Source organism: Anastrepha ludens, chromosome X (assembly GCF_028408465.1).
Source record: "Anastrepha ludens isolate Willacy chromosome X, idAnaLude1.1, whole genome shotgun sequence".
In the NCBI taxonomy this organism is placed as follows: domain Eukaryota; kingdom Metazoa; phylum Arthropoda; class Insecta; order Diptera; family Tephritidae; genus Anastrepha; species Anastrepha ludens.
Window position 1 is genome coordinate 15402890 of NC_071503.1, and position 14688 is coordinate 15417577.

Here is a 14688-nt window from a genome sequence, read left to right on the forward strand (position 1 = left end):
GGTGCCCCCACAGGGGCCAGAGCCAATAATCGGAATAAGTCCCGCAGGAATCAAGAATTGGATCAACGTCAAACTTTCTACTAAAACTTAGAAGGAAAGACATTCGGTTGATGGTCGGCATCATTACAGGACACAACCCATGGGGTCAGCATATGACCACCATTGGAATCATCGAGGACCCGGTATGCCTGTCATGCTTGGAGGAGGCGGATAGCACTGAGCACTTTCTCTGTGAGTGTCCTGCCTTGGCTAGAGCAAGGCTACGAGTATTGGGTTCCGATGTCATGGGAATGAGTAATATTCGTTCTCTAAAACTGGAGGATATTTACAGATTTGCCAAAGAATCTGGAAAATTCTCACAGGACTAACTATCTCTATCTCTGTCTCTACTCTTTCCTATCTCTTTCTCTGATACTTTTCTCCCTCCCTCCTTGACTATCTACCCCCTTTCCAGAGCTTTAAATACAATGGGCTTTTTAGCCTGAGTGTTTTAGGAGCCCCCAAATCTCCTGGTGCTCCTTGGCTCGACCTTTTCAAATTCAATTCAATCTTTTTTTTCCATGTTCAATGTTCACTAAGAAACGAACAGTGTGAAACTAAAGTCGACAACAAATCCACACGTGTGTGGTAAAATGAGTTTCAACCAATTGTTTGAATCTGTTTTCAGTTTGTGGCCTGCATAAGAAACTCAGAGTTTATTTTGCAATTTGTTTGTTTACTTTCTATGTATACACATGTAAATAAATGCTTATGTGCATATTTATCGATATCTGGGTGCACTGGGCTTCGAAGCAGCCACGTAAAAATCCTTCTACAATAAAAAACAAAACAAAACCTCGAATAACAACTGCTTATTCAGATGTCGACCCTTGCGAACGAATCCCGGAAAATGATTTGAGAGCATGCAGCTATAATGGTTCGACCCTTAATGGGGAAGGTCGTTCTGCCCGGCTCGCTGATGTCTGCGTGAGAGCAAAGGCTTGTATCACTGTCATTAAAGAGATACTACGGAAAAGAAGAAGAAGATGCAATATGCAATAATAAAGCGTTTTTCAGTAAGAGCGCTTCAACTTTTGAACTTTTTTGAATAAAACACAAACGGTTTGACTTTTTAACTATTTTTTTTTTTTTATTATCGAGTTTGAACATATACATTTAAGTATGAAATTCGATTTCTTTTGCATGACCACCGCGTGCACGTTTTACGAAGTCCAATCGTTGAACCCAATTTTCGACCACTCTTTTGCATAAATCGGCCGAGATTCCAGCAATTTCGCGTTCAATGTTGGCTCTGAGCTCACAAATCGTCGCCGGCTTGTTACTGTAGACCAATGACTTCACATAACCCCAAAGAAAATAGTCTAGAGGCGTCAAATCACACGAGCGCGGCGGCCATTCGACTGATCCATTTCTGGAAATAATGCGCTCATCGAACTTACTCTTCAACAAATCAATTGTAGCGTGTGCTGTGTGGCTTGTGGCGCCGTCCTGTTGAAACCACATGTCGTCTAAATGCATACCATTCAATTGCGGCCAAAAATAATCGTTTATCATGTCGCAGTATCGATTTCCATTCACAGTAACGTGGCGATCGTTCTCGTCAACGAAAAAATATGGGCCAATTACGCCGCCGGCATGTAAACCGCACCAAACAGTGATTTTTTCGGGATGCAACGGTGCCTCATGAGTCACGTGTGGATTGCTTTCTGCCCAGTAACGCATATTTTGCTTGTTGACAAAGCCATTGAGCCAAAAGTGAGCTTCATCACTGAAGATGAATTTTTTGGAATTATTTGGATTTAAAGTAGCAGCAACAGAACGATTATTTTCATAAAAAATTTGCACGATTTGCAATCATTTCTCAAGTGTGTAGCGTTCCATGATGAAATGTATGCTAATGAAGTTTACAAATGACAAGCGAAAAATAAAAAATATTGCGTCGTGCGCCATCCCTATCGGAAAAAAGTTGAAGCGCACCTATTGAAAAACGCTATATATGCAGATATTATGATTTCAGCATAAAAATATGTACCAAGCTACGTGGCTGTCTCCTGATCGAAAAACGCGACAACAGATCCAGAAACAAGCGGTCAGAGCTGGAAGACAAGCTTCTAGTGTTTTAGATGTACGTGCGATGCGACGATCCATCATCGACTCGGACCATTACCTTGTTGCAGCCAAAATACTTACGTGTTTCTGTGCAACGAAAACCGTACACAAAGCATGTTCGACATTGGAAAGCTGCAATCGCAACAGACAATCAGCAGATTCGCTACTCGACTCTCACTCCTGCTCTCGGAGAGTTCTACACAATAATCCGGCATGCTCGAGCAATGAAGCAACATTTCTCGTTCTCTACGTCCCGTCCCCGGAGAAGAAATCGGAATTCGGCGAACCTGAAAAAACAATTGGTAGGACAAGGAAAGCCATGTTGCCGCAGAAGGAAAGGATGCCGCCAATAGAGCCACACTGCGGGCGCAACGTGAACCATGTGGGATCGCTACCGGGAGTTAAAAATGGAAGAGAGGTGTATTATTAGAAGGAAGAAACGAGAGGCTAAAATGTGTGAGTACAAGGAGCTTGAGATACTGGCCAATAGGAACAACGTCTGAAAATTCTACCAGAAAGTTCTGCGGCTTATACTCGTATAATAGAAGGTGTCACGACGATTTCTCGTAAAAACGGCGATCTGGTAACTGACATCCAGAGCAATCTTAAATTATGGAGGCAACACTTCTCGAACCTGTTAAATAGTGACAGCTGCGCATGTAACAGAGAATGTTAAAATCCCGATACCTCAATCGTTGACGGCGGAATTGTCGTTCCGCTACCCGACCATGTCCAGATGACGCTGCTAAAGGTCAACAAAGCCGCAGGAGCCGGCAGACTGCCGGCTGTGCTTTTCCAACATGGCGGAGAGGAGCTGGTAAGGTGCATGCATCAGCACCTATGCAAAATATGGTCTTATGAAAGCATGCTGCTGATTGGAATATAAGTGTGCTCAAATCCAAAAGAAGGATGATTATTCAATATGCGCCAACTACCGCGGGATTAGTCTTCTAATTATGCCGTATAAGGTCCTAGTGAGCGTATTGTGTGCAGGTACAGAGTTGAAAAGAACCTCTCCGGGCCGTTTGATTCCAAACGAGGTTTCAGACAGGGTGATTCGCTGTAGGGTGACTTCTTTAACCTGATGTTGGAAAAGATCACGCGAGCCGCAGAACTTAATCCCTCATACACAATTGTTATGTTAGGACTATGAATAAGTTCGTGCGGTTTTACAACAGATGGCGTAACTTGATTATTATTCCATCGATCCACATTTCCAAACATTCATTGGAGAGCTACTGTCGTAAGGCACAAACGTCAGTATAAGTTTTTTATTTGAAGCGTAAACAACAATATTTTTACCACACTTGAAAATGTCGAATTTCGTGCCAAATAATGTGTTTTTGCGGGGAATTCTTCTTCATTATTTTAATATGAAGAAAAAAGCAGCCGAAAGTCATCGTATCTTGGTGGAAGTTTATGGTGAGCATGCTCTATCTGAGCGAACGTGCCAGAAGTGGTTTGCACGCTTTAAAAGTGGTGATTTTGGCTTGGAAGACGAAGAACGCGAGGGTGCGCCGCCAAAGTTCATGGATACCGAATTGGAGGAATTGCTCGATCAAGATCCGGCTCAAACGCAAGAAGAGGTTGCAAAAACTTTGGGAGTTGATCAATCAACCATTTCCAAACGTTTAAAAGCCATGGGAATGATCCGAAAGGGTAGGCCATTGGGTGCCGTATGAATTGAAGCCAAGAGACGTTGAACGCCGTTTTATGGCATGCGAACAACTGCTTCAACGGCACAAAAGAAAGGGTTTTTTGCATCGAATTGTGACTGGCGATGAAAAGTGGGTCCATTACGACAATCCAAAACGTCGGGCAACGTATGGATACCCTGGCCATGCTTCAACATCGACGTCGGCGCAGAATATTCATGGCCTGAAGGTTATGCTGTGTATCTGGTGGGACCAGCTGGGTGTTGTGTATTATGAGCTACTGAAACCGAATGAAACGATTACGGGGGATGTCTACCGACGACAATTGATGCGTTTGAGCCGAGCACTGCGAGAAAAACGGCCGCAATACGCCGATAGACACGACAAAGTTATTTTGCAACATGACAATGCTCGGCCACATGTTGCACAAGTGGTCAAAACATACTTAGAAACGCTCAAATGGGATGTCCTACCCCACCCGCCGTATAGTCCAGACCTTGCGCCATCCGGTTACTATCTGCAACATGGCCTGGCTGACCAGCACTTCCGTAATTACGATGAAGTCAAAAAATGGATCGATTCGTGGATTGCGGCAAAACCGACCGAATTTTTCACAAAGGGAATCCGTGAATTGCCAGAAAGATGGGAAAAAGTAGTAGTAAGCGATGGACAATATTTTGAATATTAAATTTGTAACCATTTTACGTCAATAAAGTTTCAAATTTCGAAAAAAACCGCACGAACTTATTCATAGTCCTATTAGTATGCCGATGATATTAATCTTATCTGATTCAACAACAGCGCTGGCTTTGGCCTTTGCCAAACTGCATAAAGAAGTTAGTCGAATGGGTCTGTTGGTGAACGAGGACAAAACGAAGTACTTCCTGTCATCAAACTCACAGGCGGCGCAATCGCTTATCGACATCCAAGTCACTGTTGACAGGTAAAATTTCGAGATTGTGAGAGACTTCGCATTAACACCGATAACACTGTCGGTCTTGAAACCCAAAGGCGACTACTTTGGACTAGGTAGGCAATTGAATAGTAACGCCCTCTCTCGACAAACAAAATTAACATTATTTAAGCCTATCATTATACGCGTCCTAACGTATGGTGTAGAATCTTGGACGATGACAACATCCGATGAAGCGTCACTTGGAGTGTTCGAGAGAAAGATTCTGCGTACAAATAAGCGGCTACGTTGGCTTTGTCTGGTCGTTCGAATGCAAAAAAACGCTCCGGCTCTGAAAGTTTTCGATGCGATACCAGTTGGTGGTAGCCAAAGGGAAGGGAAAGCCTCCTCTGCTTTGTAAAGATCAGCTGGAGAAGGACTTGGATTCACTTGGTGTGTTCAACTGGCAGCGGTTAGCACGAGAAAGAAACGACTAGCATACTTTGTTGAACACGGCAAAAATCGCGTAAGCGGTTATTGCGCCAATCAAGAAGAAGGAGAGTATATATAATATATATGTATATGGGAATGAACTACCAAAACAACCAACAGTGCAACCAAATTTTTCAATAGAGAGGCTAAAATTTGCCAAAATGTGGGTTGCATGTCCATAAACACAAGATAAAGTGATACTTAGAGTTAGTTAAAGGAGAATTATTTATATAATTATTATATTCCGTGCTATGAGTAGGGTTTAACATATATCTCCAAAATAGCCTATAAACACGAGATTATGGTGCAATGTGAACTTAATATCAAGCCCAAAATCTGTTGCCATTTGCTTTTATTTAGTTTTGGATAAAATATAATATTACTTTTAAAATTTAAATTTACATTTTATCACTAAATATTTGCTACCACGACAATTTGTTCTATGTTACCTGAGCGAGCCGGTTTTATATCCTGCCAAGGACTAGCAGTATTTCTTAAGAGTAATAGGACTATTTTAAGTTGTTACGACAACGACAACGACAACAACAACAACAACGTTTAATTTAATGGTATATTTTCTCAACGAAATTATGAACTAGAATGTTATATATTTTTGGAAATGGTATTACAACTGTTCTCTTTTTTTGAACACTCTATGCCATTAACTATTATTTTAATTGAATTTGTAGTATGTAAGTGTACTCATATAATTATAAGTCAAAAATGTATATATTTTATAAGATAATAAAGAATTGTAAACAATTAAACAAATTTACTTTTCCAATAGTTTCATATCAGATTGAGCTGTAGCGAAGTGTGGCCGAGGTTGCTAATTTAATAATAAAATATTCTGAAATTAATTCCAATATTCGAATTTCGGCAATCAAAAAACGAAATTTCGGCGAATAAAAGCAGAACAAACCGCAAAAAGTAACCAGTGATGCCTAAAATACATTTTGTTTTGCAAAGTCAACTTTTTACTACTATTTGAATATTTTTAGCAAGAATTTCGTAAGTAACAAAGTTTTTTCTAAGGCAGTCAAGATGACGAGCATCACCTTTTATGATTGCGTCTTGGATTGTGACCACGGGCCAATAAAATATACATGGTAGTTAAGTTAGTTACTGGTTTCTTTTTAAAAATAAAATAAAAACTTTTTCCCGAATACTATTATTGCTTTATTCGGTATATTATTGTATTACTTATGGAATAAGATTTCACTCATGTAAATGCCTCGTCTGGCTTCGCATTAGCACATTCTGTTTTCCCAGATCTTGGTTCTATCTCACGTATGGCTTCGTCGACATTCGAATTAGGGACCTGAATCGGTAATGTATTGGTCATATAACAGCGTCCCCGTACAGCAGTTGATACTGATTCTCTGAAGTTGATACTGATTCTGAAATGCCACAAGTAAAAGGCGTACAGGATATGACAGATAATAACAGGTTTGCAGGAATCAAAAAGTAAATAATTCAAAAGGTTATCCACACAGTAAAAAATTTATTTCAAAAATAAAATAATATTTAGTTCAAGAATTTGTATTTTAAACTTCCTAAGAAAATTTGGTGAGTTTTTGTTTGTTAAACATGTTCACAACAGAGCTGTGGGGATAAGGATTACATGTGCAATTGAACGTGAATGAACGCGGTCTTACTAATACTCATTACATAAGTGCTTCCGAACAAATGTAATTTTTGGCAGTTCTTTTCCAGCATTAATAGGATTGCCTTCCTTGGGAAAACTTCACATGCTTTTTAGCGTCGATGAAATGTTTAATAAATTTGCATCGGTTTTTTTAACTCAAGGCGATTGCTGCAATCATAATGATTTAGTAATCGTTATCCTTACCGACTAGCTGTCATTCACGTAATTTAGGTGTGATAAATTAACTGGGTTGGTGCAAAAATTCAAATAGTGCAGCCAACCCCGAATTATGTTAGTTACAATAATAGAATCACTTCTGTTTGTATAACAATTTGTTAAAATTGATATTAGTATAACATTTTGAAAATATAAAGCTATAAACTTCGACGTAACATTAATCTCCGGTATTGCATCAAATATATCCCATGTGTTGGACAATTCATAAGCAGACTCTAGCGACGAGCTTTTACTAAACAAATGATAAGAAAAATTAGTTAATAGTAAACGGTAAAAATTATTTTTAATATTACTGCACACATTTACTGTAGGACTGATTTCTTTTGATTTTACCAAATGAAATAAAATTTAGTTAATTCATATCTACGAATTTCAGAACTCACCTTTCCCCTGAACAAACAGAAACTTAAGGAATTTTCCGCTAATTGAACAGGAGATAAAAGTGATGCTCTGGAACTCGATCGTAGTTTTCTTAATTATACCTCTGCCAGGCATGAACGGGTTACTTTTTTTTAATGTGATGATTATGTGAGATATTTGAGACATGGGTTATTAAAAATTATTACACTTTCCAAAATAATCACAAATTTCGGAGCACTCAAGTTTAAAATACATGAGGATACGGAAATAAAAAAATGTTTAAACTGAATTCTCTACATGTTAATACCTCACCAACCAACTATGTTAAGTGCGAACACATCGATTTATTAATTCAACAAAAAACTCTACGAAAAGCCCCAGGCTTAGACGATATAAGGAATATAAAAATATATTTCTATCAATTCATATCTTAAACTTCAGTACTTTCCGGAGACATGGAAAATGGCTAAAATAACTCCAATTTCAAAGCCCGGAAACCCCCCAAATGAAATTGGAGGCGATCGACCAATAAGTCTTTTAAGTAGCCTCGGTAAAATATTCAAGCACGTACTAAAAGATAAGTAAACAGAATTTATGTATTAATGAAAATAATGTACTGCCTGCTGAATAGTTTGGATTTAGAATCCAAAGAATTTGTAACCAAGTAAAATCTAGTTTAAATAACAAAAAGTCGACCGCTTTAGTCCTTTTCGACGTTGAAAAATCCTTCGACTCCGTTTGGCAAAATGGGTTGCTAATTAAACTCATAGAGTTAAAATTTCCTATTCAACTAATCAAGATTATTCAAAGCTTTCTGTCTGAATAAATAATGAACTTCCAGACCTAACGGAAGTTCCGGCTGGTGTCCCTCAAAGATCAGTTATAGGACCTATCTTGTTTAATATTTATGTGTCTGACGTCCCTAATTTCGACAACTGTCACTACGCCGTGTATGCTGATGATATCGGTATTTTTTATTCCCACAAGTCTGCTCATGATATAGATGGAAAATAAAACCTAATGTTGATAAAACAACATCTTTTTTACCAAAAAAAAGAAGTCCATTCGATTTGCCCAGCATAAACCTCAATATTAATAGGCCCGATATAAAATGGTCAATCACCGTTCAATACTTGGGCGTAGTATTAGAGAAAAAGCTAATTTTCCGTGATCACATTCACCACATAAGTAATAAATATAATATCGCAATCAGAATGGTAATTCTGATCAACAGGATCAACAGGAAGAGCTCAGTACTGTAAATAAACATGTCATATGCAAAATAATTTTCCAATCATTTATCCTCTATGCATGTCCTGTACGGGGAACATATGCAGAAACACATATAAAGACGTTACAAATACGACAAAATAAGCTTCTGAGAACGAGGCTTAAATTACCATGGGATTTTCCACAAGGCGGTTACACGACGAAAACAAAATCATATTCTCACGAATCAAAAAACTTAATGATAAGTTTAAGATAAAATGCAGTTATTTTAATAACCAAGTAATATTAGATCTGCTACAGCATGCTTAACACGTTCCCTGTCCGCTGAGCTTCATATGGCTCAGGAAAAGTGCGCCTGATAAGCACTGATACGTTCCACATGTGTTTCATGAACGTGCAGAAGCAAAAATGTCCCTCTACGCTCATGGACCATATGTGTTTCAGGTTGAAATACCCTACATTACTAAAGCTATCCTATGACTACAAAAAAAACAAATTATTCAAAAAACCCTGTTGGACTTGTCGGTCAATTTTGCATTTTTGTATTGGGACAGGGAACGTGTTAAGTCACTAAATATCTGTACTGTACATGTACATGTTTTTTATATAACTTACTTTATTTGCAATCTATCTACTATAAGACATTCAGCAAATTAGATCTTATAAGATAATAGCAGCGGTAGTTTTGCTTTTGTGCAAATCTATGTACATAGAAATTAGAACAGCTTGTTAACTTGTACAGTTCGTTCTTAAATTCTTAAAATTCATTATTTCATTACATTTTATCTTAATATTTTCACTTAAGATTAACTTACTTAATTTTACCCTAAGGTTTATATATAGGTTGAGTAGTTTCAAACTAGAGGAATGGCATGATATGATTGCGTTTTAACCGTATAGTTTCATTGGTTGTGTCTAATAAACAAATAACAGATGGATTTATGTGATAAGATAGTCGTTTCAGATATCTAGTACTAAATTTTAGAGTTTTATTCTTTATAAAAGGAATACCTAAGTCGTTATGAATAGCTTCATTGGTAATAAACTGAGGGGCATTAACAAGGTTTCGTAATGTTTTTGATTGATAACGCTGCAAGGTATCCACATTGGAGTTGCTAGCAGTTCCCCAAAGCTATATTCCGTATCTGGTTTTCTAGACTAAGTCGAGAGCCAGTACATAAGTGTTGTTTTAATTTTTAGTTGTTGTTGCCTGAATGTGAATTTTCCACGTGAGGCGTCGACCAAGATGAATCCCTAAATATTTGACTCTGTCACTAATGGGAATTTGTTTATTATTTAACAATACAGCAGGGCATTGCTCTCTGATATGTGTAGATTTTTCCGAATTAACTTTTATTTTCCAATTGTCAAGCCAAAACTCCAAAATTTGGAGTTGATTTTGCAAAAGATATGAAGTTTCAACAGAGGACTCGCTATAAGCGATCAATGCTGTATTATCAGCAAAAGTTGCTACTTCTACTTCTTCTGAATTGGGCTTATCAGCTGTAAATATAGTATACAGGACGGGACCTAAGACACTTCCTTGGGGTACACTGGCATTAATGTTATAAATTTCGGATGAGGCATCCCCGTGTCTTACATAAAAGTGTCTGTCACGTAAATAAGATTTAAGTACTAGTTAGTTGTTGTTGCCTGAATGTGACTTTTCCACGTGAGGCGTCGCCCAAGATGCATCCCTAAATATTTGACTCTGTCGCTAATGGGAATTTATTTATTTTTTAACAATACAGCAGCGCATTGCTCTCTGATATGTGTAGATTTTTCCGAATCAACTTTTATTTTCCAATTGTCAAGCCAAAACTCCAAAATTTGGAGTTGATTTTGCAAAAGATATGAAGCTTCTACAGAGGACTCGCTATAAGCGATCAATACTGTATTATCAGCAAAATTTGCTACTTCTTCTGAATTGGGCATATCAGCTGTAAATTTAGTATACAAGACGGGACCTAAGACACTACTTTGGGGTACACTGACATTAATGTTATAAATTTCGGATGAGGCATCCACGTGCCTTACATAAAAGTGTCTGTCACGTAAATAAGATTTAAGTACTAGACAAAAATGTGCCGGTAATATCTTTTTTAGTTTGAACAGAAGTCCCTTGTGTCATACCCTGTCAAATGCTTGTTCAACATTTAAAAAGGCTGCAGAACAGTATTTTTTCTCTTCCAGTGAACCTGTAATTACATTTTCGTAACTGTGGCACTGCTCTGGTGTACCATGTCTTACTCTATGCCCAAAGTGATGTTCAGGTATGATATTGTAATCCCCAATCACAGGCAACATTCTTTGCAAACGTATTTTTTCGAATATTTTCGAAAATGTTACCAGCAGACTAATAGAACGGTAAGACTTGACACTATTCTCGGGTTTATTGGGTTTTGGTACCATGACCACAGTGGCACGTTTCCGCAGTGGTATAAATTAAGGATAGCATTGTATTCAATTCAAGATTTACCAAATATTGGCAAATATGATAATTCAACGCGAAATATATACCAATATTGACTCTTTTCGAATGGTCGAGAAAATTGGCATATGAGCGACTCGTTTTATGAATGAAAGTACTTTGCTCGTAGAAATACGAGCTCGAACCTATCAATGAATTTGTTTTTGTTGTTCCTGTTCAGCGCAGTGATGGTAAATGATTTTTTGAAAAATCGCTACACAGCCCAAAAAAATCCCCATCTTTTCTCTACGCTTCAAAAAATTTTCCCTACAAAATTCCCTACATATTTTTCTCCTGTGTTTACCCAATAATGAGGCACTTGCGACGTCAAAATTGAGTTATTTTTTTAAGTTTTGGGCTTGGTGCTGTTTGGACCTTTAATAAGAAATATTATTTCAGAAATACATATATATAAATACACATATTTATTACAATATATTATAAACACATATATAAAGAAAAATTCAACAAAAAAACTAAAAATTAGACTTTTCCATTACAATCAGTTCTGTTTAAAATAAGACAGAGTTTCTATTTTTTCAGAATCCGGCACGATTACTTTTAAGATTGGGATTAAATGGTCCACCACTTGCAGCGCGACATTATGCTCAGCGAAGGACATGCTAAGTTTTATTTCGAAATTTCTGGAACCATTTGGTTTACTCGGCTTTTTCTTAAAAAAACTGTTTATTTTAGGTGTCTTTTTTTTTGTCTTGATATTTTTTTGGTACATTTTTGCTTCGGCGTGCTTCTGCAAATCAGAATTGCCGCAGTTCAAAACTTTGTCGCACTCAGCGCATTTACATTTAAATGAATCGCTAGCCACAGCTTTCAACCAGCCACTAAAATTGTCGTCTTCAAGCCACTTGTTATTTAACTTTTGTTTCCGATACTTAAATTTTTCTCCTGCTGTTCCTCCGAAGAGTCATTTGAAGAGGAGGAGCTCATTTCTGTAAAATATATAAATTTTAAATATAAAAAAAGCTGAAACTAAAATAATTGCAAACTTACTTCAAAAGTGAAAAGGACCAAAAAACGTGGGACAACTAACAATTTTCGCGCGAAGTAAAAATCGCGTTAGCATTAACGAAGAAAAAAATGGCAATATGGCCGTATTAACGCTTTAAAAGTATGCTGCCATAAGAAAAAAACACTGGCATGAAATCTTACTGCGGCTTTTTATTTGAAATGAACTTTTTTAATTTTTCCCGCTATTTTAAAATTTTTTCTGTCCTTTTTGAAAATTCCCTACATTTACAGAATTGAAAAAAATCTGTAATTATTTTTCTACAAAAATGCCTCATGTAGGGAATTTTCCCTACATTTACCATCACTGGTTCAGCGCCGTCGCGGGTAAATAATCATGGCCGCTACAGCCGCGCCTATGAAGCATTTTGTTCTTGTAGTCGCTAAGCTTAGAATTTTAGCTTTGGGAACATACGCATGTAGAGGCATAAAGTGAGTGTATGCGGTTATATGTACGTACATATAATATGTATATGTGCATACATATCTACATATGTACATCAACGCACACGGTTTAGATGAGTTTTTTGCATTGTTAGGAATTTGTTTGCATATGCTTGTCTATTTACTCCTGAATTTTTTATATGTAGATATGCATATGAGCTGTGTTACGAGGCAGGTCAAGATTTTTTTCTGCCTACATAAATATGGATGGTAGATGTTATTATAATTTAAAAAGTACAATATATTGTTACTAACGCTTGATGTAAATGAATGGTTTACAAAGCTATTTTTTTATGTGGACATTTTGAAATAATTTTAATAATACATTTAATATCAATAAAATTCAGTTAATTAGATACTTAAAATTTCACATTCGTGCATGCATATATGTACTTGGAACTAATTTATTCATCTCATAAGAAATAATCCATTTGCGCATGGAAAACGCCGACGGCAAATATGCGTGAAAGAAAAATGTACAAGTCTGCTGTTATTTTATTTTGGCTAACACCAAATCATGGTATTTTACAATGCAAACGCTATATTTACTTCTGTTGACTACGCTAGTTAAAGACTTGCTTGACTTTGGAAAAATATAAACACTTATTTTGTTTGAATTTAATTTTAGGGTAGTTCTCAACACTAAGTTAATACTGGACTGACTGCCAACATATTTGACAGTCGTATTTATATAGGGTTTTTCAGTAAGGGCCTTCAACTTTTGAACTTTTTTGAATAAAACACAAACGGTTTGACTTTTTTAACTAATTTTTTTTTTATTATCGAGTTTGAACATATACATTTAAGTATGAAATTCGATTTCTTTTGCATGACCACCGCGTGCACGTTTTACGAAGTCCAATCGTTGAACCCAATTTTCGACCACTCTTTTGCATAAATCGGCCGAAATTCCAGCAATTTCGCGTTTAATATTGGCTCTGAGCTCACAAATCGTCGCCGGCTTGTTACTGTAGACCAATGACTTCACATAACCCCAAAACGGGACGGCTTGTTAAATGACCGTGAAATGGCCGTAATGCTCTTAAAGTAGCAGCAACAGAACGATTATTTTCATAAAAAATTTGCACGACTTGCAATCGTTGCTCAAGTGTGTAGCGTTCCATGATGAAATGTTTACTAATGAAGTATACAAATGACAAGCGAAAAATAAAAAATATTGCGTCGTTCGCCCTCCCTATCGGATAAAAAATTGCGCACCTATTGAACAACCCTATACTTATACCTCATCTTACTGTTTTAGGTACACGACTTATATATTAGTTTCTTTGTTTGCTGTTTAGGAAAAACATGTTTATCTCTTGTTATTCTTAAAATACATATGCTTATTTTTTGTTATTCTTAAAATACAAATGTATGTTTATCTTTTGTTTTTCTTAAAATATATTTATCTTTGGTTTTTCTTAAAATATGATTATCTTTTGTTATTCTTAAAATACATATGTTTATCTTTCGGTATTCTTAAAATATGTTTAGAGGGCTGAATCCTGCATGATTATACTTAGAATTTACTTAGCAATTTTTATTTATTATTTGTGAATGAAATCATTCCTTAACTCTCCCCTTCCTAAATTAAATCGTCGCGATTTATACCGAATTAATGTTTGTTCCTTGTTCTTGCCTAAATAATTTTTACAGTTATCCACTCTAGTGTAAATATTATTGCAAAGGGCAATTTCCTTATCGGTGAAAATTTTTACATGCTTAGTTCTAAGTGGTGTGAATTTGAATAGTTTCCAATGATTATATATGATAGGATATTTGTAAATAGCAATGAGAGGATTTTTAATTCTTATTAAATATTCGTTCGTATGATGTGGTATTTTTTTGTCAATTAGTTACGTAGAATAAAAATGTGAATTCGTCAAATAAATAGAAATGCGTCGTCGGTTCTAGTTAGAATATATTTCTAGTTAGTTATGGTTGTTATTTTGGTTCTCCTTCTGCTTGAATTGCGATTATGATGACCATGACCAGTAATATCAGGTAATTCATTGTCGTCACCTGTAACTGTGTAATTTTTTACGTTGTCTTTGAGAATAACTTTTCCCCCTTGGCCAAAATCGTGTCCTCACGATCTTCCTGCACTATGTACTTTTTATAACGC

At 36.6% G+C, this 14688-nt stretch overlaps 1 protein-coding gene across 1 annotated transcript in view; it reads right to left on the bottom strand.

Moving 5' to 3' along the window:
- Positions 1-6623: 6623 nt before the first annotated feature.
- The window catches only part of LOC128869308 (F-actin-monooxygenase Mical), a 303193-nt gene continuing 295128 nt past the window's right edge, over positions 6624-14688 (bottom strand). Inside the window, exon 11 of the mRNA XM_054111836.1 lies at positions 6624-7265. Coding sequence (XP_053967811.1) covers positions 7263-7265 — 3 coding nt within the window. The 3' untranslated portion in view covers positions 6624-7262. The remainder of the gene's footprint in view (positions 7266-14688) is intronic.